Source organism: Aphelocoma coerulescens, chromosome 3 (assembly GCF_041296385.1).
Source record: "Aphelocoma coerulescens isolate FSJ_1873_10779 chromosome 3, UR_Acoe_1.0, whole genome shotgun sequence".
NCBI classification, from domain to species: domain Eukaryota; kingdom Metazoa; phylum Chordata; class Aves; order Passeriformes; family Corvidae; genus Aphelocoma; species Aphelocoma coerulescens.
Window position 1 is genome coordinate 58,225,472 of NC_091016.1, and position 25,756 is coordinate 58,251,227.

Below are 25,756 nucleotides of genomic sequence, written 5' to 3' on the forward strand. Positions count from 1 at the left end.
GTAAATTTAGTTTACTACAATCAGACTGGAGTAGGATAATGAGAAATAGAAACTAAATCTTAAAAACACCTTTTCCAACCTCTGCCTTCCTCTTGACCTTATCTTTACTCAAAATTTTTTCTACCTCCTCCACCCAGTGGTGCAGAGGGATGGGAAATGGGGGTTTGCAGTCAGTTCATCACATTGTCTCTGCTGCTCCTTCCTTCTCCTCACATTTCTCCTGCTCCAGCATGGGGCCCTGCCCATGGGAGACAATCCTCTGAACTTCTCCAATGTGAGTTCTTGCCCCAGGTTTCATGAACTGCTCCAGTGTTTCCTTCCATTGGGGGGCAGTCCTTCAGAACAGACAGCTCCAGCATGGATTCCCCACCAGGGTCCCAAGGCCTGTCAGAAAACCTGCTTCAGCATGAGCCCTTCCATGGGGCCACAGGTTCTGCCAGGAGCCTGCTCCAGCATGGGCTTCCCACAGGATCACAGACTCCTTTGGCATCCACCTGTTCTGTGGTGACATCAAGTATTGGGTCTCTAGGAATGACTTAAAACTATTCCCCAAAGATTAATTATTATACAGAAACAAAGATTTGTTCAATCTAAGGAGACTGAACGCTAGTACAACTCAACAGGCCTAACACAAAGTTTAAACAAAACTCTGGAGCTTGGAATAGCTCGTATTTTTCTAGTACTGCAGTTAAGATATACCAAAAAATTCTATACTGGAAAAAATCACTGTTTGTGTCTGTCTTCCACATATTTTTTCCAAATCAAAGTTTTTGGGTTAATTAGGATAGGGCTTCATGACTAGTTCAACTGACCTGAAACACTTCTCCATGAACTGCAGTCCCATTTTGCTCTACCAGGGAGATGCTACCATTTCCTTCCTCAGCCAGACTTTTCTTACAGTTTTCTTGTTCTGACTGCATCAGCTTTCCTGATCCACCTGCTCAAACATCACAATGCTCCCTCTCCACAGAGGGGTAGTGAACGCAGTTTGTAGCTCAAAACAAGACTAGCCTTCTATCATAGCTCACATTCTTTTCCTCAGAAAAGTGAAAGAAGATTTGAGAAAAAAAAGAGAAAGACCAACTTCCAGCATGCAGACAGAAAATATTTTTTTTATACTACTGGCCTCAGTAGTGACAACCTGTATCAAAACCAGTACATTCCACCAGTTTTAGAATCCTGGCCTTTCTACATTCATGCAGAGGTTTAGAAGAAGCTATGTACAGAACAAGGAACAAGGAAAGTGCTTAAATATAGCAGCAGTAACTCTTCTAGCAAAAATGTACAGACATCCTTGAAAATAACCTGCATAGGATTATATTACCAATGACAGGACCCAGATGAGATTCATATATTCAGGCAGAGTCACAAAGCTTGAGTTTGGTCTCCATTCTGCTCTTGAATCTAAACACAAAAACAAAAATCCACAATCCACTATAGCTGGGGAAACTGCCCATGGAGGTAAAGTAGGCATTTACATTTGTGCAGCTTTAATTAAAGTTTAAAAAAAGACAGTACAGTGGAGATTAAGCATCTTATTAAAATTGAGTTTACAGTTCAAATGCAGTTGTTCAAGTGATTGAATAGGAAGATTATGGTAGTTTCAACTCTTAAGGACAGTCAGGCATTGAAACAACTTTCCCAGGGCCATACAGTCTCCACTGTTGGAGGTTAAGACCAGACCACATGAACACCTAAGAACTGTGCTATGATCTTCTTGCTTGGAGAAAGACATTGGCATAGAAGACATCCTAAGATCCCTTTCAGCTGAATAATCTTAGGATCCTAAGCTAAATAAGCCCAGTTTTAGTTTATGCCAAGCCTTACTGTGGTAATTTTAAATAAGCCTTTAACATAGCATTGTTTTCAAATGACAATGAAAGCATTTGAGTATAGGGTGGAACATATGTGAGGATTCATGTTCTCAAAAGCATACACCAACACACAAGATGCCCAAATATATTTATTTAACTCTTAAAAAGTATGTTACTCTTTAGAAAAAAGAAAGCCTAAGAAATCTCAATATAGATTAAAGTATATCAAATCCTGCATATACCTAATTCTGACGTTTACTTAAACATCAGCACCATCAAACCCAGCAAGATAAGACTTCTGAAGTCAGTAGCAATGAGGTACCAGGACAGAAGAAACCCTTAAAATAAAGAACTTCAAAGCCTTTGAGCCAAGCAGAGCTGGAGTTCCAGAATGCATTCAGGACCCATGAAATCTCTCTAATCCTTTTGAAGTTCATTTGCTGCCAAAAAGACATGTTTTATAACAAAGAAACATAGGCATCTCAGTATACACTTACAAACTGGTAAGCCAGTTCATCAGTTCAAAGCAGTCAAAAGAGTACAGCACTGTTCTAAAACTGACAAAGACAGAGCTTGGGGCAGAAAGGTTGACAGACTAGCATGAACCAATTAAGCTATTTCCCTCAAGACCTCTCTCCTTGCTCATGGTATTCAGAACCATCTCTAGACAGAAGAAAAAAGAAGCAAGTTCATCATCACAGGACAGTAAGATACTTACTTTTTGTACTCTTGGTAAAGTTTTCAGTGTTAATGCATGAAAAAGTTAGTGGATGTTTATTTCTGGATGTGCATAGGGGTGAGGTTACCATAACTATGTGCCAGCAGTACAACTGTATTCATGAATGTGTTTCATATGTAAAGTATTAGCTGAAAATATTCAGCCTTAAACTGCTGGAGTTGCATTTTTATTAGTATCTCTATAACCATGTCTTTCCCTTGTTAAACACAATAATTTAACCATCTTGTTTTTACTCAGTGGTAAGAGCCATCTACTCCACTCAGTCTTAGTGATCACACTACGAAAGATACCTCCCATCTGTCATTGGCCCCTTCAAGATTTCTGGGATGTCTCAATCCAGGAGAACTAGCAATGAGACAGATCCTCATGGGGGGGGATAATAAATAGGGACAATTGTGCCAGTGAGAAGGCTCAAGTGGGACATAAATGGTGACAAAGGAAACGTACTTTAAAGGTGCAAGATTCTATTCAGCTAAAAGTGAGTCCTATTTGGAATGTAGAGTACACCCTAGAAGCAACCTAGACACTGAATGTTGTCTTTGCTCCTTTTTAGGAGTGTAAACACTACCTTATGTTCTCAAGTAAGAAGACACTAATCAGACTTAGATGCAGACACTCAAGCAAATGGAATGATAACTCACAAGATACTCAGTTTCATGATAAACAAGAATATGTAAACACCCAAATGAGTCACCAATCCAGATAGTACCAGACACCCCATATGGATTGTCACAACACAGCACCATAGCAGCATTTTGATTTAAGGCAAAGTCTTGCTGCTCATCCCATCACATTTACTGAACGGTGGTAGCATTAGCAGCACTGTGATTTACTCTCTGCTTTCAATGGGTCTACGTCCAGTTTTGGTTTCCCCACATCATTCTCTTCATTAGGAAAGGTTTTGTAATTGGCAAGGATGTTTTCCACCAAGAATCGAGCAGCTTCATCTATGTTGATGTTGTCCTAAAAATGTTGAAAGGCAAGAAGTCAGTGATTCTTTTGAAACTGTCACATATTCCTATTAAAAAGCTGTCCAAAAAGAAAAAGTCTCATCAGCAGGACACAAACAGTTTAGGTGCAAGAAGTCATTGCTCACACTTTTTTTTCTTAAAAAAAGTTAGCAGAAAGGTTTGAGACAAAATTATTCACCCATATTACAAACGGAATATTGACTCTAATCTAGTAGGCAGTCAGGGGAATGAGTGTCACCTGCATTTGGAAGACTCACAAATGCCAAAGTGCCTTTCTGTCTCAGGAAAGATCCTAAATTACACCATCTGTAGTATTGTCCTACCTTTTGGAGCTTTTTTCTGTTTCTGATAGAGTTTGGATGCACTTATTTATGTAAAAGGATCTTTTCCATGAGCCTCAAAATCACAACTATTTCCAAGTCCCTCATCTAGCCACTCTACATATTCTTGTGCATACTATGAAAACTACATTCACATACACTCTAAAGAATGCATGTGTGCAGGATACTTAAGAGATGTACTTGTCAGAACATCCCAGTTTCTGAGGGTCCAAGCTGGCCTAGTGCCAAGGAGTCTCCAGCCACAGGTTTGACCTGGCTGGGCCATCTGTTAGCACAGGGCTGCCATGTTTGGAATTGCTCATCTTTGGTTCCAAAGGAAATACCAGCCCAGTATATTATTGATGACTAGACTTAGGATCCACTTATCAGTTCCACTAGAAAGGCAAAAGCAGATTAATAGGATATTTAAGTGGGCAGGAGTTAAAACCATGAACTATTTTGGTATGCCTAGAAAACAAGAAAGTTGTCCTAAATTTTTGCTATTTTACCTACAATTCTGCAGAGTCCTAAACAAGTCAATAATATCTAAGCTAGGACTGTTATCATCTGGATTTTTCTCTACACCAAGAACCTTGTTTATACCTTGTCCTATCTTAAATGCCACCTAAAATGCAAGTTGTCACTAGAATTTCACATTAGATTTTGTTCTAATGTTACTTTCATTTATTTTTAAGCCATAATGCACTTTATATATGGCAGTGTTACAGGCAGGTAAAGCTCCCAGGAAGATTATACCAAAGCAGAATCTTGGTATTCTTTTTGAGTATAAAGAGCCTTAGAAATAGAGTTTTTAGCAACAGATGGGTGAGTTTGGAAATATTTTTTCAAATGCAAATAAATTGTTAGCTAATTTAACTAATTCCTTTCACTGTGTATCCTTCTCTTAAAGCAATCAAAGATCAACTTGTTACTTTATTTCTTATGTTCTTCTTCCAGACTCTTTGCTTTTTAAGAGTTGTCTAAATATCATTGTGTAATACTTCAGCAGCAGCACTTAAAGGAAGTAGGCAAGCCAAGGGAAAAGTGGGACCTTGAGGCTTATCTTACTTTATGAAGGATTTATCAGCCAGACCAGTAATCTGGTCTGTCAGCCACAGTGTCCTCATCTAGAGGAGTCCTTTGTTTTAAGAATCAGTCGAGCTTTAAGTAAATACTGGATTTCACTTCCAACTAAGATGCTGCCAGTTTAATCTGTGCATTGACAAAGTCTGTAGACTAAAACTATACAATAAATGAAATTACTCAACATTAACTGAATAAACCAGATGTCTTTCTTAACTTAAATTACTATTCAGAACAATTTGTTTTTCTCCAGTTGAGTCTTGACATTGCCTGATAAAATAGAAAAGTGCTTTAGCAACACTGCAGGTTGGTAGTAATGAGTAAGCAAATAGCTCATTCGCTTCAAATCCTGCCATTTCTACATACAACAGTGAAGGCAGAAAGTGCATTTAAAAACCTGCACCTAAAGATTACCTGTATCTTGTGGATAGCTTGATCAGCATTTAGTAGTATTAACATCTAAAGAATGATGGATCCTCACACATGCAAAATGAAAAAACTTATCAAATTCAGATAATCAAGGTTTCCAGATAGTTTCAAGGTTCTCTGAATTTAAGATAAGTTTTAATCTAAACCAAATATGCCTCATCTTCCTCTGGAGTGAAGCTAGCCTGCACATCGCTTCATTTGCTGAACACTGGATATTTCACTGTCACTTCCTATACTTGGTAACTTTATTTCCTACACAATTGTATTCATCCCTTCTTATGCCAATACTCAAGAGACTAAAAATATTTTTCTATTATGCTCACCTTGGCAGATGTTTCAAACCATCCAACAAAGCCACCTTCTCTGCAGAACTGGTCCATTTGAGAGGGATTCTGGCTGCCATCTTTCTTCTGGTCACACTTGTTTGCAAGTAGAACAGTAGGGATGGGGCTGCCATTGGGAAGTAGTACTTTACTGTCCAAATCATGCTTCCATTTTGAAACAGCCTCAAAAGTGGAGCCTCTTGTGACATCAAAGACCACAAAAGCACCAACTGCCTCTTTGTAGTATACTCTGGTCATATTTCCAAAGCGCTCCTGGCCTGAAAGAGAAGACAGTCACAGAGTATACATATATTGAAGCATGAACTGTATTCAATGTAAACAGACTACTGTACCAGCTTAATTCATAAAAGTTCAGCATTTGGGTCTAGTCACCTAGTTCATATAACATTGCCTCCTTTATCTCATGTAAATTCATTGTAATAGCTATTATGTATATTATACAAGACAAGTCAGATGCTAGAAGCAGTTTGCAATCCCAACTACCACCTAGAATTTTTCTTAAACTTATTTATTGAGTAGAAGTAATGCCTAAAAACACTACCAGTGCAGCTATGCACAAATCATTATTTCATCAAAGAATATTAAGGGTTATATCTAAATCTAGTTACTTCAGCTAAAGACTTAAGCAAACTCAGCCTTTCGCTGAATGGTGAACAACAAGGGCTTTTGCAAGCTTCAAGGCTAACAGCCTTCAAAGCATCTTCTGAAGAAGTCACCTATATTATAGATTTTTTCCTTAGGGAAAAATTCAAAAGGAGCTGCTAGCTTAACAGTTCTGGCTAAACCTGTTATCTCTGACTTCATTTTTAAAGTCAAAGATTTTCTCCGGATTAATTTTCAACTATAGAAGTTCTACAGCAATCCCAAGATTTAAAACAAGAATAGTTAAAGTACCGTTATTCACAACAAAAATCCAGAAAAAAAAAAATCAATTGCCCATAAGCAGAGGAAACTAAAAAAGCCTTTTCTTATTAAGTACAACTACTGTAGCCATAATACTCAAAATGTAAAATTAAAGTGTGTCAGTTCAGTTATTCTTCTGTTGGTCAGACCATCATGATGTGTTTACATTTGAGTATGTATAGCAGTATCAAGTCTTAGCACATTGTTTAGGAAGTCTGAGCTACTAAAATAACTTCCTGCTTTGTTTGCAAGTCTTCATTGGGAAAAGCAGTCCCTGCACTCTATCATTTAGTTTTACAGTGTATCATCACTTTGGCTTTTTATCCTTTAGTGCATATGAGGTTTTAGAATACAAAAAGAGCTGTATTTGGAAACCTAGTTGTCCTCTGTTTATAAACATTCAAGTCCACCTTTGATTAGCAAGGACAAACAGATACAAGGAGAACTGGGTGTGTTATCTTCTAAAAGAGACAGAAATTCAGTAGATGAAGGAAGTTGACAAGAGATATTGTTCAGCAGTGTGCATTTCTAGCTCAATTGCCTCATTTTAATGTCAGTACTTCACAGTACGATTAGCTCATTCCCTACAGACACTTTCTGAAAAGGTTGCCTAAGCAGCTGTTAGAATTGCCTGAAAACAGCAGCAGCCACAGTAAAGTTCCAGAGAACTATCAAGAAGCAGACTTTATTTCTGTCCATTCACTTTAAACTACGATGCTGCAGAAAACAGCATCACTATCCAGCATACTCTTCAGAATGGAAATTACACATTATTTTTGTCACTACTGGCCGATTATCTTGTGTAAGAACAAGCAGGATCCAAGAAGAAAGGTCTTATCTCCATACTCAAAGCTCAAGTTTTGAAGCAGCATTAATGCCATGGACTTCTAAGGCCATGCAACAAGTCAGGCACCAAGCCTGCATCTCTGTGACTCTTCATCTGGAAAAGCCACATTGCTAATACAATTCTCCTAAACAAACACAAGTAACTCACATTGTCTCCTTTGCCTGGACTCTCATGCATAAAAGCAGTTTTTAGTATAGCCTTAGTACAAATTGTACCATCGGCCACTGTTTCCACAAATCAAGTGCCATTAGGAAAGAGTTAGATCAGAAGGCTTTTACTACTTCTGCAGGTCAATGATGTCACATTTGAAGAAGCTTTACTCTTAGAATGCAGGGATTTTGATTTTGGGAGTTGTTTTTTTTTTTTTTTTTTTTTTTTCTGATGGAGTCCCACACTGTCAAATTCAGTCACATTAAGCCAGTCACTGCATAGGGCACCACACAAGCTTTGAGGGGATCCTTCTCAGCTTCCCCATTTGTTCAATTGTCAGTATCACCACCAATTCCTGCCACACAGGAACATCTTGGACTGTGCTGAAGCACTGACTCCAGTGTCCAGTTCAGGAAGATATCCCTTCACACCACAGGACAGCCCCACAACACAAACAGTGTAATCTCAAGGTCTAAAATGCCCTGTACCAGCCTCAGTCTTCTACAGAAAGAGCTCTTCAATTGAGCCCTGAAATGGTCCAGAATTGAACACAGCTCACTATTATTTACATGAGACTGAACATGAATCTGAAGCAGCAAAGGAAACAGTCCCATCAGTCTTCCCTGTTCTGTTGCTGAAGAGCTGGGAAGTTTCCAGGCTTTACTTAAGGCTGTAAGTTTTTCCAAACACTTGATGAACATCTACACAAGAAAATTAAGTTGTATTGATTACTTGTAGGAAGGGTTGCTAGACTGTTACTAGAAGGAGTAGACACAGCATGATCACTACATATGAAAGCTCAGTTATTTAGGAATTGCAGAAAAAGTTATCGGGCAGTTATCATTTCTCAGACAGCAGTGCACACTGTAGGTAAATATGGCTGCAATCACTTAGCACAGTGAAGGGCATTACCATTGACTGAATCCGTTCCTGCCTATTGTTCTCCCATCCAAAAAAGCTTTAAAGACAAAAACAGTTGGCAAAGTGGCCATATGAGCCTCCTATAGCAATAATCATTCCTGAAAAATGCACAACAGTACATTTAAGGTGTACAAAAAGGTGAAATTAGTACAGCATTACATATAGCTTCCAAAACCAAAAGTTACAAAGAATAGCTCAGAACCAAACTTGAGGAGTTGAAACACCACCCAATGGCTTTTCTTAAAGAAATACCAAGGGACCTAGCCTTGGCCAGAAACTCTGATCATCACTCAGATAAACCTTCCCATTCCATTTCCAAGAGAAGTCCATCATTTTACCATAGCCCTCACCCGCCTGACCCAACATCTTTACACACAGTAAGCTGGAGAGCTGCACTGGTTTGCAACCAAGGTGGCCTGGCAGGCCATTCCTTGACACTGGTGAGTTCTCATGCCCAGTATCTTCCAGCCTGTGTGAAGTTTTAACACTATGCAACCATCTGCCAGACAGGCTGTGCCAGAAAGGCAACAACTGTAGTTCTGCAGCAAAACTGGTTCAGACCAGCTGAATCCCTTCATGGCCTGACCAGGAGAAGCCGCTGTAAATGGGGTTGTGCTGCTAACACGAAGATTCAGGACTTCTGGAATAATGCAGATGCCAGGGTTGGCCTTGTACAGTGGCTTCTCACAGTGTAAGAAGACAGCAGTTCTGGCAGGAATGGAAGCCAGCATGGAATTGTATGTCACTTGGTACTCTAGAGCAGCCACAGTATAAACCATGGGCTTTGGCTGTCCACAACAATCATTTAAATCTTATTTCCAGCAAGCTTTATTGATAGAAGTCAAATCTTTCTCTTGTAGTATGAGTTTTAGATTTAGAAAAACATTAATACATATTCTTCCACAGTTTTAATTTGGGTGAAAGTAGAAAACTGATGTGCCTATCAGTACAAAAGCTTCTATCTTTACTTACTAGATTTAAGCTTTATATTAGGAAGATTTGATATCTCTTATCCTTAAACACACACAAGCTCAACATCATTGTATTCTTAGAAATTAATGCCTTTACAGCCCAATATGACTGCTGCCCTTTTCTAGAGTAACCCAAACCTCAAACCAGGTTATTACAGAGCTATTTTCACCTCCAGAATTCACATCCACTAACAGTAAACCTGACCTAAATATTACAACTGTCTGGAGGCCTAATGAAGATGGATATACTGGATTTCATACAAAGACAGAACAGTAAAACATGGCCTGCCCAAGAGGTAAGAATTTTGTTTGGTGAAACATATATAACATGAGGCAGGAAAAGAATTCAGTTTAAACTGAGCGGATTTTCTGTACAATCCTGTCATTACTGACACAGCACATGCTGAGCTTCTTGTAGGGGGACACAGAGCATTCTAGACAGCCTTTTGAAAATTTAACAGGACTTTCAGGGAGAGCTTTTGCAAGCACTTTTCTGCTTACAAAAAAAAGCCCCCCAAAACCCTCATACAGAAAAATCAAACTAGAAAACACTACTCCTCCAAATTTTCAAGGCTGAGCATCATTCTCTTTGTTCTTAAAACTAAATGTCTCAACTTTTGCCATGTACAGTTCAGAGATTTGTCATGCCCCTTCCTCTGTCCAGCAGGATATTCACTGTAGTCATTTCTCTATGTGTGACAATAGTGTTGAGCAGCACAGGAAGTGGATCATACCCCCAGAGGAGAAAAAGGCTAAAAGTGATCAGATTAAACTAGACTTAAAATCCCCAGTGTGTATAATCTCAGGAAGAGAGCAGGAAGATAACTAATTGCTTAGTACAGCAATAGAAAGGACATCACAAGTTTAATCATTCTGGTAGGTCCAGTGACTAGACCTAAACCTGATACCACAAAAGTATACTTTGTGTTTTAGTAGCTCAGGTATAAATGAGGAACTAAGCTACAGGACAGTCACAGGGATCAGAAGTTTAATTTGGGGGTATGGAAGTGACTTCATACAATGCAAAGTTCTGCATTCTCTAACCACAAAGTCTTCAGACTGAAATGACTCAGCACATATTGTCACCGTATTTTCCAGTAATTGCAACAACCTTAAGTGAAGTATTTGCACAATGACATTCATCAGGAAGTAATGCAGCTCCCTACAGCAGGGCCCTACAGGAATAAAGTTGAGTTTAAAGCTGCGTCAGAACTTGGGAGCTATTCTCACTCCCCAGTTTACATTGTAATGGGGGTGAATTGCAAATTAAAATCTACATGAAAGAAATTATAGCCAGGTTTGACGTTAGAAGCTTTGTATTTGTCCTTTACTGCAAAAGATAAGTTATCATTGTAACCTTGCCTTGAAGTACATTTGAAAGAGTTTCTACAGCAGTCTTTCCCAGTGTAAGGGAAAACCACCAGTGTCCTGTTTATTACAGCAGTGTGACTTATCATTGTAGCAGTTCTTGTGTGTATTTAGCAAAAGATACCCTACATTCCTGTTATTTCACTCTCATTATTCCAACTCTTAACTCTTCCTACATGATGGGAATTGGGGTTAGAAAATGTACAAATGACCACTGGATATGCACAATAATGAGTTTGTTAGGCTTCCTTCTCCCAGACTACTTACTCTATTCACGAGTTAATATTCAGTTTATATCAACTAACAAGAACTTGCTCAAAGAGAGTAAAAGGGCCCATCTAGAATAAGTTCCTCCAGCTATTCTTTTTTGCTATGAAGGTAAAGGTTGGCTTACCCCTGTCAATACCAACAGTGTAGCAAGAGTTCCGCTATCTTGTAAAAACCCAAGCTTTACCTTACCTGAAGCCACACAACTCAAAAGAGAATTGTGTTAGTTGCATTTAAAACCTTAATATCTCATCAGGAATGCTGATGGACAACTGGACAAAGTTCTTCTCTTTCAGATGAGATTAACAGTTCTGGAATCCTCCAGAAGCTGTGTCATTAGTAAGGAAGAGATAGATGACCAAGGGTTATAAAAGTCTGACAACTGCAAAAGTGAGCAAGTAGTTTCTTCCATTAAAGTAATATTAGTTCAAGCCATCATTAACAGGCTAATCAGCTTAATGGGTAGCCAGAGCTCAAAATATGATTTTAACAACTTTGGCAGTTCCACATCAAAAAACCTTGACCTATAGCTGTATAGTCTAGACTGCAGTCACCCAAAAGTCAGTGTACAACTAGCTGAAGAGCTTTACTCCCAAGTTGTTTGCTGCTAACTGGAAGACCATTGAAATGAAACTTAGCAGGTTTTTTTCTGGACCAAATAATAGAGTTGCCAAAAGTCTAGCAAATATCAAAAAGTCCTCAGTTTATGAATAGATTCAAGGATCTCTCACCAATTTTGTCCTACAGAACACTGAAGATGAAAATTCAAATAGTTGAAAAGGCAGTTTAGGTTCAACAGATGGAATAAGCCACACAGGAAAAGTTTTATTTGTAAAACCAACCCAAAAAACTATCCAGCAACAACTTCAGTAGTAAAGAAAATGATCAACAGATCTAGTGAAACAAATTCAGTTAGCTCAAAATGCATAGAAGTAGCTTCCTACCAGTGCATTTTATTCATTCTGCTTTTCTATCAACAGTTACTATATACTGCAGTGATCACAGGCATCACAGAATGCTTAATCACTATAGTTAAGCTATGGTGACCAATTGTAATAAACAATTTTTTAGTCTGGAAATACTTGAAAAATCTCCTTGCATTGTGAGAAGGGTTCTCAGACCAACTATTTACCATGACCACTAATAGTCACTCACACCAAAACTCAAGAACAGTCAGACTAACTCTGACTGCCAACACCATGGCACTTAGGTTCTTGCTATCAACTACTCTGACTTTATTGATCAGCATGCAAACACAGTTCCAGCACTTAAACTTCAGTGCCAAGCTTCAAAACTAAATGATTCAATCAATTTCCAGGACCATATGACATTTGCGCTTTTATTCAATGTAGATGGTAAAAAAGACCAATTGAACAATAAGTGAAAGCTCTTTTTTTTCCAGGAACACCTGAGTGACAATTCCATATTTACAATTCCACCTCTCAGTAAAATTAATGTCATTCTGTGGGATAGATTTAAACTAAAGCACCATCCAAAATGGCTGGGAACATAGTTCAATCCTCTAATTGAGTTAGAACCACGGTCACTTTCAAAACTCATCTAGGCCCTTCAAGAGCCACAGGCAGGAAAAGACCACACTTTGAATGCCAGCTGGATGTTTGGCCCAATACAGTAAATATCCAGAACTGCCCTGAGGAGGAATCTCCCAGTTCTCCAGACATCTAATGTACATTTTAGTATTACCAGGGTCATGTGTGAGTTGACCGAAGTTCCTTTTTAAAGATATATAAACATGTTACTGGCAAGTTACCACTGCTGACAGCTATCCCCCCATCTCCCCAAACCAGCACATCTTGTCCCAGAACTGTCTTACCTAATTAGATTGGATCTGTTATTCTGCAAGAAGTAGGTTAACCAAACCACTATCAATATTACAGCTCACGTTCAAGTGCATCTACCTGCTTTTTCCCATGGATAGCAGCCACAGATTGAGAGTAGGCAGACTCCAAGATTGTTAATACCAGATGACTCCCCACTCCTCAGTCTTATCCATTTAAGCTTTAAGTGAAAAGCTGCCACATGTTAAAAACATGGAGATGTTGAACTATTTAATGACATAGACAGATTTGCAGACGACACCAAGCCGAGTAGTGCAGCTGCCACACCTGAAGGATGAAATGCCATCCAGAGGGACCTGGACAAACTTGAGAAGTGGTCCCATGGGAATCTCATGAGGTTTAACAAGACCAAGTGTAAGGTGCTGCAACTGGGTTGGAGTCCCAACACAGGCTAAAGGATGAACAGATTGAGAGCAGCTGGGCCAAGAAGGACTTACGGGTGCTGGTGGATGAGAGGCTGGACATGACCCAGCAATGTGCACTCACAGCCCAGAAAAATCACCTGTATCCTGGGCTGCATCCAAAGCAGCATGGCCAGCAGAGTGAGGGAGGTGATTCTGCACACTCTGCTCTGCCCTTGTGAGAGCCCACCTGGAGTGTAGCATCCGGGACCCCCAACAGAAGAAGGACATGTTGGAGCATGTCCAGAGGAAGGCCATGAAGATAGATGATCAGAGGGCTGGACCACCTCTCCTGTGAAGACAGGCTGAGAAAGTTGGGATTGTTCAGCCTGGAGAAGAGAAAGCTTCAGGGTGACCTGAACCCTTCCATTACCTAGAGGGAGACCTACAAGAAAGATGGAGAGGGACTATTTACAAGAGCATGTACTGACAGGACAAGGGGAAATGGTTTTAGACTGAAAGTAGGTTTAGATAAGATAGTAGGAAGAAATTCTTCACTGTGAGAGTGGTAAGGAACCAGAACAGGTTGCCCAGAGAAGCTGTGGATGCCCCATCCCTGGAAATGTTCAAAGGCCAGGTTGGATGGGGCTCTGACACAACTTACGGTCTACTTCCATGGCAGCAGGGTTGGAACTGGATAATCTTTACGGTTCCTTCCAGCCCAAGCCATTCTGCCATCCTATGACATTAGCAGCTCTATTAGATGTTAGAAACCTGTAGTGTTACGGTACATCTAGCTTGGCTTTTACTTTCCACCACTGTGAAAAAGTGGTATTTGTGGTTCTGGTGACAAACACAGAGGTTAAGAAGTGAGAATTACTAGAACATTGTGTCTTCCTGTATGAGACAAGTACTCGAACTAGCTTCACTGACTGCAGTACTTACAGTTTCTAACAGACAAAAGCCTCAGACAATTACAACTGCTAGTGTCCTTTCTTACTAAGGGTGGCATGGGTAAGTTAACCAACCACTGGATGGACCTCTTCCCAACACTGACCCTTTCCCAAATGCTTCAGAACAGTCTTCAGGGCAAAAGCCAGTTAATCCCTGTTTGACTGACTCACAGTTTATTGTAAAAGACAACCTTTGATCCTCTGGTTATGTCTATATTAGAAAGTTGCAGGGTGCAGCTGAAGCAGTTCTGTTAATGATGCAGTGCCAGATGCATGACATTGACAATATACTGTACATACACAGTATGTATGAGACACTCTGTAGTCATTGAAAAGTTACTGAACATTATCAGTTTAAGTGCAGCAGTATTTTGATTATTTATGTAACACAAAGTATTTCCACATGTTCATAGAAGTCACTATTTCATTCTGAAAAGGTAGGAAGCAGTTTGCTTTATAGTTCCATTGCACAACGTAGCCAGTTTCTAACCGAACAAGTTGTTAACTACATGAAATTTCAAAATCATGACTAGTCTTTCCATTCACTGTGTGCTATCATTATACTTTAACACAGGACAGTCCTGTTCACTACCAGTGAAACAGCAAGAGCACTGAAATGGCAAGTGCTCAGAAGTTAGACACCTGATTTACACCAGGAACTATGATTTATCAACCTAGTAGAAAAGGCATGTCATTCTCTCTCTCAAAGACAGAAAATTTTCCCTCAAACTGCAAAGCTCTCATGGGGAATTTTACAGCAAAACTGAAACTTTTCATTGTTGCCTGTAGTCTTCAGCTAATCTAATTATTTAATTGTCCAAACTGACTTTGCCAGATTACTGTTCTGTCTTTAAGAAGTTTAGAGGCAATACCCTGCACTTAAGAGTTCAATGGGTTTTGTCCAGCATCATCTGTATTTTATGCAGCAGTATGACAGCCATGTTTGTATAAGAAACCACCTATTTTTTTTGCATCTTTGCTAAACAGCAAGACAGAAAGTCCCTGTTTAAGCACCAGATTTCAATCCCCAGAAAAATCACAGTGCAACCAAGCTAAACAATTTCTAACTAGCTGTCAAATGCCACATGTATGGAACAATTCTCCTGCATTAGTATTTTAAAAAGTTGACATAGTCCAATTAGTGCCAGCAACAGCATGAATTGGTACTTCCCACCTTGCTTTAACAAGACTTACCCACACAAGTAATCTGCCAGAGTTAAGCTATTTCACACCTGACACCCTCTGATCCATACCCCTTGGTGTGCTGACATGTGGCCAGAGTTGCACTGTGTACTTCACAGTGATGCTGCACAGCACTACAGCATTTCATAGCACACGGGAGAAAAATTCTAAACTCAGTTTGTCTCCAGAACAACTTTATCACGAGACTGGAAAAATGTTAATCTCTAAAATGGTCAATGTGTCATGGCATATTGTGTGTGATTGGAATTTTGTATCAAAAAGCTGCCACTTTGCTCTACCCAGCACTCTAGCCTGGGAGCATTTAAAGAACAAGCTCCCATACGCTGTTTGCGGTGACATTCAGAGGCTAATTCTCAATCTCTTACTTGAAAAGCTGCTAAAATCCATACAATAAGGAATATTTATTTTCATTACCTGCTAATGTAGAAGCCATGGCTACTGACAGTTTGCTAGCCTTCTCCAGACAGTTAAGACATTTCTTTCTAAGCAAGCTCTATAAAGCCCTAAAATCCCACCATTTTTCAAAGCATACTCTCACTCCATTTATCCTCTTCTTTTGCCTCCATAGCCAGAAGAGATCTTTGGATATTGAACATTGTTGCACAGTAGTTTGAGAAGCATGCTGTGCTTTGTTGTCACTCCTGGTCATGCTAGCTTTAACACCTGCAGGAATTTCACAAGAGCTATTCCTGTATTTTCATGCAAAAATATAAACAGACATTCCCTTCCTGCAAATCACTTCTTTCTAACATGGCATATCACACTTCTGAACCTCTGAAGCAAGTACTTGGAAGGAACCATTCACAGCAGACTACAAAAGCAAAGCAATGGTTACCACTGGAATTCATGGAAGGTATCTCTGACAGCTGTGAGACTGAATCCAGTGGTCTCAGGCACTACTGAGGAGAAGAATCTTATTTTTTACAGCATGCTAATGTCTTTTCTGGAACCAGGAAGCTAAGATTATTTTCTTTCCTTTATGTCATAAGTTGAGAATTGCCCCTTTATAGCACTTGCCAACTCAAATTGCACTTGTGGATATGCACTTTGGTAACACCCTGTCCTAATGCACATGTAAAGAAAACCAAACTGGTAAGAGGCAAAGTGGAGATGTAAATAAGGTTAAGCATCAAGAATCTGAAGCTGCAGCTTCTGAAGATGCAAGGAGAGTTGATAAAGCTTGATTTACATTCATGTAAATGCCATACAATAAGAGGAAAGCGTATATTCAATATTGTCTGCGCCAGTTTGTCTCAGAAGGGCAATGTGCTTGACCTGTCAAATCAGCTTAATTTCTGACTACTTGATAAGTATTACATGAAGGGCAAGAATTTAATTAATACTTGCCTTCAGAAAAGTGGGTGATCCATGTAAGATTATTATTTCTGCGAAGCTTTCTAGTTTGTTTCATAAACTATTCAAAAAAATTAGCTACACTGAGCACTATATATTATTTTCCCTCCTGTCCACTGTATTGCACATAAGAATTTGGGTATTGTTTGCCTTTAAGGTAGATTTCCCCTGTCCGTTTGATGTATATCCATCCAGTCATTCCTTATTTTCGGTATCAGAGTACTAGGAAAGCATTTTTATTGTGATCTTGTGGAAAGCATAAAACTCCTGAGCAACTGCTATGTGACATCTGTTTGAAAATAAGGCTGAAGCACCATCTATTTCACAGTGAATAGAAGCTCAAGCACTAAGTGCATTTCCATTGTAGAAATTAAAAGCACATATAAGATAAATACACTGAACTTTCTTTTAAGCCTGTACTAAATCGGGTGGTCTTTTAGGATCACATATTTAACCCCATTTCTCATAGAACACCTTGAAAGGCCTATGGGTAAATTCTAAGCTTATTTCCAAGACATTCAAAGAACATCTGTCTCAATTTTCCCACTTTACTGAACAGTCCTGCCTTGCATAATCAAAATTACCACACTAGACTACCTTACAACACCAACATCAAGACAGTAGCATTTCCCATATGCCTAAGGAATTCTATCAGTACAATGATGATAGGTTTAGTCCAAGATAACATATACAGTACTTTGAGTGGGTAAATAAGATAAGCAAAAGAACCTTTGCCATTATGAATGCTTTGGTATCTCAGATTTCTGAAAGCTGGAAAAACACCAAAACCCCAAGTTTAACACATTCAGCACTCATTTGGATATTTAGCTGTAGAGCTCCAAGCACAGCAAGTCATTCTGAACTGAAAGCTCATAACCTTAATCCAGCTATTCCACAAGAGTAGTAAGAAAGGACACCCACACAAGATTTCCCACAGAGGGGTGGTTTCTAGAAGGAAACAAAGTATACCTTCAGTTCTGTTTCTTGCCTCTACTGCTTCTGTGTTCAAAATCTTTCTACATTAGCCGGCCTTCCACTTCCCCTCCCCAAACTTTATCTGCTAGTCTTGTATGTTTTCAGTAAGCACAATCCTTAAGTAAATTTTCTCTCACAAGATTTATATTTAAACGTGTGAGCAGGACACAGTCAGAAATTAAGTCAAGTCTTTCATATTTCCATGACTGTGTAGACATAATCACATAGAAGGTTCTCCAACCCTGACTGGGAGTTTTCTGACCTGCCTCAGCTGTAAGCAAAATGATAGCATTCCTACCTCCATAGGAAGGCAGCTGCTCCTGGAACCTCCATCACCATATAAAACAAAAAAAAAACCTACCAGCGTCTGAAAAAGCTCTAAGCTTCAAGTTCTGCATCCATTTCTGATACAGTTGTTTATGGGCACATTCTTCACTCATTAAGAGTATTTATAGTGCTGAGAAAAAAATACCCAAATTTGGGGGCAACTTACCTTGGATTGTCTTGCCTCCACCTTATGCTCACTTGTACCAGGCACAGAGCTAAGCAATCTTTTCATGGTTTCTTTGCTAGAGTTGCCATTTTAATTCCTTCAATATGCATTGTGGCGAAGGACAAGTTGTTACAAGAATACCTTGACTACTTTTAGAGACTGCTGCCTCTAAATTCTTCATACTTAGGAGAGACTTCTCTGCAAAGCAACTGAAGCATCCATGCCTCTGGCACAGAGCCGGGTATGGACAGGGAACAGCAGAAGTTTTCTGGTTGTTTCCCTATAGACTTTCAGGGATGTATTAACATCACTTAATACTCGCTTTAGACCTTATTTAAAAATAAATAAAACCAGTCCATAATTCAAGAAACAAGCTAATGCCCCAGTACATAGAAGCAACTTGGCAGCCTTTATGACATGCCAATGGCACAAGTGCAGACTAACTGGTATACAGAGCTGCTTGAAACTAGAGTTTTCACATGGAAGTAAACTATCTCACATACTATAACAGCCTGAATGCCTTTGAAAGTCAACCATGTCCATGGTTTCCTGTACTCTGTCCCATTTCTCATGGCTTCCTATAGATAAGCCTAAAAGTTATTTAGAAAGTTAACTTGCTCTTAACATCAACTCACATATCTTAACACTCATTTATCTTCATAGAAAAGACATGTTATTCCAGCTCTTCCTCAACTTAGTATTTAACCAAAATACTTAATGTGATTTCTCCATCCTCTTGGGGACTTGTATATACCTATAACAAGTTAGAGTTCAGTTCCTCTCAAGGAGACACACAAGGTTTTAGTAACAAATTTACATGCTACAAGTCTTATCATTCAACCCTTGAAAGCCTGTAGAGCATGTTTAGAATACCAAAGTACAATGATTCCTCTTCTGTTTGGCCAACTTCACAGTCATACTCTGCCAGATAAAGCATTACTTCAGTTTTAATAAATATTTATACAAAAAATATTCTAATCAAAACCCTGGAAGAAGAATCCTGTTACACCAAAGTTAATTCAGAATTCCTCAGAAAAAGCTTTAAAACCAAATTTGTCTACCAGTTGCCATTAGTGACAGTCTTCATGAGAAGCTATCTATGATGTTTACCACTCTGGCCCTCCAGCAAACTGCATGTTCATGCAGGCTGATGTGAGTGACAGTGATAGTCAATGTGGGCACAAAAGCAGCAGCTAACACTACTCAGTTGTTGGTCTTATTAGACCAGCTTGAAGGATTCTGTGATACAGAAAACCCTTTAAGCATTCTTTCAGTATCACCTGACAGCTTCACCAATATGCCACATACACCTCCTGAGCACGCTGTGGCCAGTGCAGTGCTGTCTTGGGGCAACACTTGCCAAACAGGAATCTCTAGTGTATTGAAATAGACTATAAAAGTACTTCCCTATCATTACAATTTCTTTGTTTTGCATCTCTTTACCACAATGATTCATTCCTACCTCCTATTTATTTTGCCAATCATTTATGCCCTTTGATCAAGGTGGTCAACCTGGTTCTAACACTTTCAAAATTTATCCAGAAAGATATATTTTTCATTACTTCATACATCAAGATTAAAAAAAAAAAACAAAAACAAAAAAAAACCAAAAACAATTAAAACACAAAAGCCAACCAAACAAAAAAACCAAGAATAAGGGCAGCTAAAATTCCTGCATGAACATGCATATAATCTGTTCAGCTTCTTTCTCTATGCTGTAATCAAGATAATTTGACAGTGACTGATCAGTCCTACTCTCAAGGTTTTTCATCACCCCTAATTCAAGAAGTTACAACGTGTGTCTAAAAACTAAAATGCCTGACTATCTCTGAAATACAAAAGTCTAGGCACAACAGTAACCTTCCTCCCTCTTCATCATTTTATGTCCCCTCCCCTTTGATGTCACTGCAAGAATCTGCGTTACTTTGTACCTTACAACAAGAGGGCTATTTTCAGCAGAAAAAGAAAAAGCATAAGCAGTGTAACACGGTCATGCTCTATTTGACAGAATTATCTAATCACAAAAAAAAAAAAAAAAAAAACAAAAAACAAACCAAAACAACCTCAGCTAGCACAAGAATTTGAAGTCATCCAGTAACCTGCTGCATTGCAATAAACAGTGCAACATTCATCATCTTGCCTACAATCACATCAGAAACCAGCACACTATCTGCATTATGATCTTTAGCTGATGCATGAACTACATGGTCAGTTCATATCATTGACTTAAGTACAAAACCTTAGACTGCAGCACCCAGCTCTTCAAGGAAAGCTTCTTATGATGAACTGTTACGTACAAGCTTTAATCTAGTGAAAATAGCATCCCTTTCTATGCTTAAGGGTTGGATTTTAATTCAACAGCCTTTTTAAATGCATCAAAATCAATTCAGAATGCCAGCACCATACTGCTTGCAGGGAAGTCACATGTAACGCTACTTACCATACGATTCAGATCTCTTCAAGAGATCTAAAGCCGTTTGTCTGCACACACCAGCAGGCAAAATTATCTACGAGTTGTTGAAAGCCAAAAGACAGCTGGGCTGATGAGTTAAAAAGGAATGACTATCACATGCTCAGGCACTGTGCTACACTTCAGTAAAGCGCTTTAGAGAATATTGTCTATGATTACAGAAGCCATCCTTAACCTGGTTCTTCAACTTATAACTGCAATATAAACCTGTTAACATCCTCAGGTATTTAGAAATACTCCTGATTGTATACATAAACAGCTGCACTCCCAGGCTGAGGACTTCAGCAGCTTTAAGACCATCAAATAACCCCTATGGATACCAAAATATTCTTTATTTTACTAATTAACTCTCAAATGTCAAGTGCTGTAAGAGTCCAAATTGTTGCTGTCACACTGGCTAAACACAACCCAATCAAAAATCACCAAGATTACTTCCCCGCTTGTTTTTTTTCATTGGGCAAGATTCCCTCAGCTCTTTGGAAACAGAATACCCTAAACTAGCAGATTAGGCTAAGAGTTTGGAGTGCTAACTGCAGAACAGTTGTATCTTCCTTTTTCATTTCTGCTAGGAAAAGACTAGTCAGGGGTTTCATACAAAAGTCTTATAAAACAGGAAAAATATTTCAGTGACAGGAAAAATTTTAATTCTTCAATCAATTTACCACAAGCCTCCAGGGATTTATCAGCAGCTCTTAACTCAGTCTTCACCTAGCAGTATCAAAAATACACTAAGGGCAATAACCAAGAATGAAAAATGCTGTCTTTTGGATCTTGACATTAATGTATGGATGTATTGATAGAACTTCCCAAACTGTAAATAGGTTCTGTCCAAACTTTGTGACAAGTTACAGCTAAGTTTCTGCCTATCCTGTTGAAACAGATTGCTTTGGCAAAGCACACAGCCTACCCAAGTCTGAGCAACGAAGGGCTGAGGAGTCAAACACAAGCATGGCAGCCTGCCAACAGCCTCCCCTCTTCAATCTTTGGAATCCCAGGCTCGCTAAAATATACCCAGAGGATTGCAGCAGTTTGTACTGATACTGTTAATTGACTCACAGAAAGTTAAAGCTGATTCACAAAAGGAACACATCAGAAGAGAAAGCCTGCCAACATTTTGCTTGCTCTTCAAAACAGCTATTAGAAAATATTTTCATTTGCCCTACAGGCCAGCAACAGAAAGATCCATGGTGTATTTCAGCATATGGCAATAAGAAGGCTTTTTAGTTTGAGGAATCATATTTGAAGTGTTTTAGAGTAAAAAGACCACAAGCTGATGTACAGCTGGTCTGTCACAGGGTTACAGCAGCCACATGTTACACTTCCTCATTTCTGAGCTTCCACTGATAAGAATATAGTTCATGGAAACAGTAGCTACCAGGTTTTTTCCCTTGTGTCTTCCAGTAGCACAAGTTTAAACACCAGCATTTGAAATAAAGTCTACTTTCTCATATTCAAGGATATACTGAGGGGGATAGAGATGAGGAGAGCTGCAGGCTAACACCTGGGTTGCACACAAAACTAGAAATGCAATACCAACCAAGGTGATTACAGAGCTGAGGGACAGACTTTTTACGAGACCACAGCTAAACAAAGATTGTTTTGTGGCATTCAATAGCACAGCATAAGCATAGTTAACCAAGGTAGGCATACAGCTGGGAGTCTTGGAAAGAGAAATGTTAAAGAACAGGTTTGAATGATATACAGGAAAGGAATAATGCATGGTTTCGGCAAGCGAACAGGACTTTTCTGTTTACATGTGCTCCAAGTATGTTTCTAATACACAAATTTGTGATTTGAATGTAGAACTAAGCATAACAGAAGTTCAATTCCCTCACTCGGTGCAGCAGGGATGCAAGCTGCTTTTAAATTAACCAGGTGACTCCAAGCACAAAAAGTTTAAGCGTTCTTCCTTTGAGGACAATTCTAGCTATTTGAGTTACTTTTAACCTGTAAAGCATGGGGCATTACATGCACTACAGGGCTGTAACCCTGAATTAGTTTCAGCAGTAGCCATAACCAAGGCCACCACCACCCAGACAGGAGGTCAGGAGGCGTAGTATGAGCAGGAACACTCCGGAAGCCCTGGATGCAGCAGTGAGAGCAGAGCAGCTGGTTGAGGACTGCTGCAAAACCCTGGGCCAAGCCAAGAGCCCCACCAAGTCCGCTAACGGGAGAGCACAAAGCTTGTAAAAAGTGAAAAAATCCATTGCCACATCAAGACTCCCTCTACTTACGCCTCAAAGGCAAGAATGAGACGTTGCTGATAACGGGGGTAAGACGAAAACCAAGAAGACAGATTTCACAGCCAAAACACGCTTTCCTCCGCAGAGGCCGTGCGCCGGGCCCCCGACAGCGGGTTCACAGCGCCCTCGGCGCGCACCCTGCCGGGAGCAGCCCGCCCCGACCCGTACCTGCGATATCCCAGAGCTGCAGGCGCACCAGGGTCTTACTGTCCCAGTTGATGACTTTGAGCGCGAAATCCACGCCGATGGTGGCCCGGTAGTGCTGGGAGAAGAGCTGGTGCACGTAGCGCTTGATAATGCTGGTTTTGCCCACGCCCAGCTCCCCGATCACCAGCACCTTGAAGAGGTGCTCCCGACACTCCGGCGCGCCGCAGCCCGCTCCTTCCCCGCCGGCCATCCTCGGCTCTCCCTCCCTCCCGTGGAGTGCGGCGGAGAGGCCGGGCTGCCGGGGCCGCGGCTCTCCCTCTTTTAAACTTTCCCAGCCAGCAACTTTCCTCCAACTTTTTCCAGCCGGCTCCCCGCAGGGCCGGCCCTCGCCGGACGGGGGAAGACGGAGCAGGACGGAGGTTAGGCGGCAAGCAACCAACCCCAGCCACCACCTGACTCCAGTCACAGGACGCGGAAACTCTGCGAGCTTATAGCGGCCCGGGGGAGGGCGACGGGAAGGGCGGGGGGAGGGATTCGGCCCGCCCCGCCGCTCTGGGACGCCGGGTGGGAACGGGAAAGGGCCAGCGCGGGAGTGAGTTACCCCGTGGCTGCTTAGGGCGGGCCGGGCTGGGAGCGGCAGGGCAAAGCGGGATCACTGTAGCGCGGGTTGAGCCTCAGAAGAGGGCTTGGGCTGGGGAAGTGTCAGCTCCGTGTAGGTGCTATCCTGTGCTTCGTTCTAGAGGTGGTGGCGGCAGCGAAGTTTTCTCCCGGGGAAGTCTCTGACAGCACCCGGGTTCTCTCCCCGCCGTCCGGCAAAGAGTGTTTTATGGCACAGGGGTCCGTGGGACAGAGGGCCTTATCAGGATGCGTGGCAATAGGGGGGTTCCAGTGGCCCGTGATCGCTCCCAGTCGCTATGCCTAGAAACCAGGTTGGGGACCTGTAGGCGCAGGGTGCTGCGCTGCGGCCACCTCCCCGCCCTCGCACGGCCCGCACTGCGGCCCGGGGTGCGTGCGGGCAGCGCCGTGCCGGGCCCGCCCGGGGCAAACGGGGCTGGCAGTGCGGGCAGCGCCGTGCCGAGCCCGCCCGGGGCAAACGGGGCTGGCAGTGCGGGCAGCGCCGTGCCGAGCCCGCCCGGGGCAAACGGGGCTGGCAGTGCGGGCAGCGCCGTGCCGAGCCCGCCCGGGGCAAACGGGGCCGCTCCCAGGCGGCAGCAGTGACGCAGCCATGGTCGCTCTGCAGAAAAGGCTCGGGTGACCCGGGAAGAAATCGCCTCCTCATCTGCAGGATTATACCTACAGCTGTATTTGGTTCCTTCCTGATCCTAAATTGATCTAATAAAATACTTGTTATTGTTCTCGAGTTGTTTTAAAAATTACACTATAGTGTAATAGAATCAGAGAATGATTTGGGTTGGAATCGACTTAGGGATCATCCAGTCCCAACCCCTCTGACATGGGCAGCGACACTTTCCACTAGACCAGATTGCTCAAAGCCACATCCAGCCAGACCTAGAACCTGTCCAGGGATGGGGCATTCACAGCCTCTCTGAAACAGACACATTGTCAGAAACCAACGTAATAAAACAAGTTTCCTGACCTTGGGACCATGTCGTATCACGTGTGCTGACTACAGGTGCCAGGAAAAAAAAAAAATCTTTGCTAACATACTCTCCAAGTGGAGCTTACAACCTCAGGTGTCTGTGCCTGCAACAAGAGGATGAAGTCGTGCATCTCAGTGGTACTGTCTTCAGGCCATAGCGTTTGTTTATCCTGTAAATAACCTAAACAGAACTATTTTGTTCCAGAGAGCAATGGCAACCACCCCAAAAGGGAAATGTTACATGGTTGTCGGGACAGCATGTGTGTACAGAGGCAAGTAACCTATGAGAAGACCTGATAAGCAGAGGAGGGCTTATTGGGAAAGAAAGTAGTGGTTAAAATAGATGGTAACTGATCCATCAAACAAGCATCAGTTGCTCCTGATACTATAATAGTTTCTTTGCACATAGTAATTTCTTTGCTATGCTTTAAATTAGTGGCTTCAGCGAAATGATCCAGATTTTCTCATGTGGCCTTTGGAGAATGTGTCCTTCTATGTCACGCAAAGATGGTGCATGCAATGTAGATGGAAGGAGGTGAAAAGAAGAGCTGTTGGGCAAAATAAGGCAAAAAAAGGCAGTATTCTTGGAGGAAAATTGTGTTTGAAGATTTTGGTTTAAATTTGTTGATTTGTCATGCTATATTAACTCCATGATAATTGTAATTAGTAATTAGTATTTACTGGACCTGGAGCAATGATACCAGAATATAAACCGGGGGAAGACTGTAACTTAGAAATTCGATTTTTTTTTTTTTTTCCTTGATGGAGGGAGGCACAGGGCAGCACAGGTTCCTGTCAAGACATGAGACAAGCAAGTACCACTGTCTTTATCTGGGAGGTTGAAAGTGGCTGTGAGACAGTATTATTTCACGTACAGTTACTTTAACCACTATGGGTTCTGGTAAACCTCTCTATCTGTATCTAGACTGAGGTCTGTTTGGTCACAACTATGGTCCACTCAGATGGGGAATTTGCCCTGCATGCACAGAAGT

At 41.0% G+C, this 25,756-nt stretch overlaps 1 protein-coding gene across 1 annotated transcript; it reads right to left on the reverse strand.

Moving 5' to 3' along the window:
* Positions 1 to 1,100: 1,100 nt before the first annotated feature.
* RAB32 (RAB32, member RAS oncogene family) lies at positions 1,101 to 23,622 on the reverse strand. Its single transcript, XM_069010432.1, has 3 exons — positions 23,186 to 23,622; positions 5,680 to 5,957; positions 1,101 to 3,516 (listed from the first exon to the last, which is right to left on the reverse strand). The coding sequence occupies exons 1-3, from the start codon at positions 23,412 to 23,414 to the stop codon at positions 3,367 to 3,369; spliced, it is 657 nt and encodes a 218-aa protein (XP_068866533.1). The 5' UTR covers positions 23,415 to 23,622; the 3' UTR covers positions 1,101 to 3,366.
* Between the last annotated feature and the right edge of the window lie 2,134 nt (positions 23,623 to 25,756).

Bases quoted from the DNA above. Each gene is read 5' to 3' on its own strand.
- RAB32 (XM_069010432.1), bottom strand. From the start codon at position 23,414: ATGGCCGGCGGGGAAGGAGCGGGCTGCGGCGCGCCGGAGTGTCGGGAG. The intron at 5,958-23,185 runs GTACGGGTCGGG...CTTCTCTTTCAG, and splicing joins GCAGCTCTGGGATATCGCAG to GCCAGGAGCGCTTTGGAAAT. The intron at 3,517-5,679 runs GTGAGCATAATA...CAACATTTTTAG, and splicing joins GGTTTGAAACATCTGCCAAG to GACAACATCAACATAGATGA.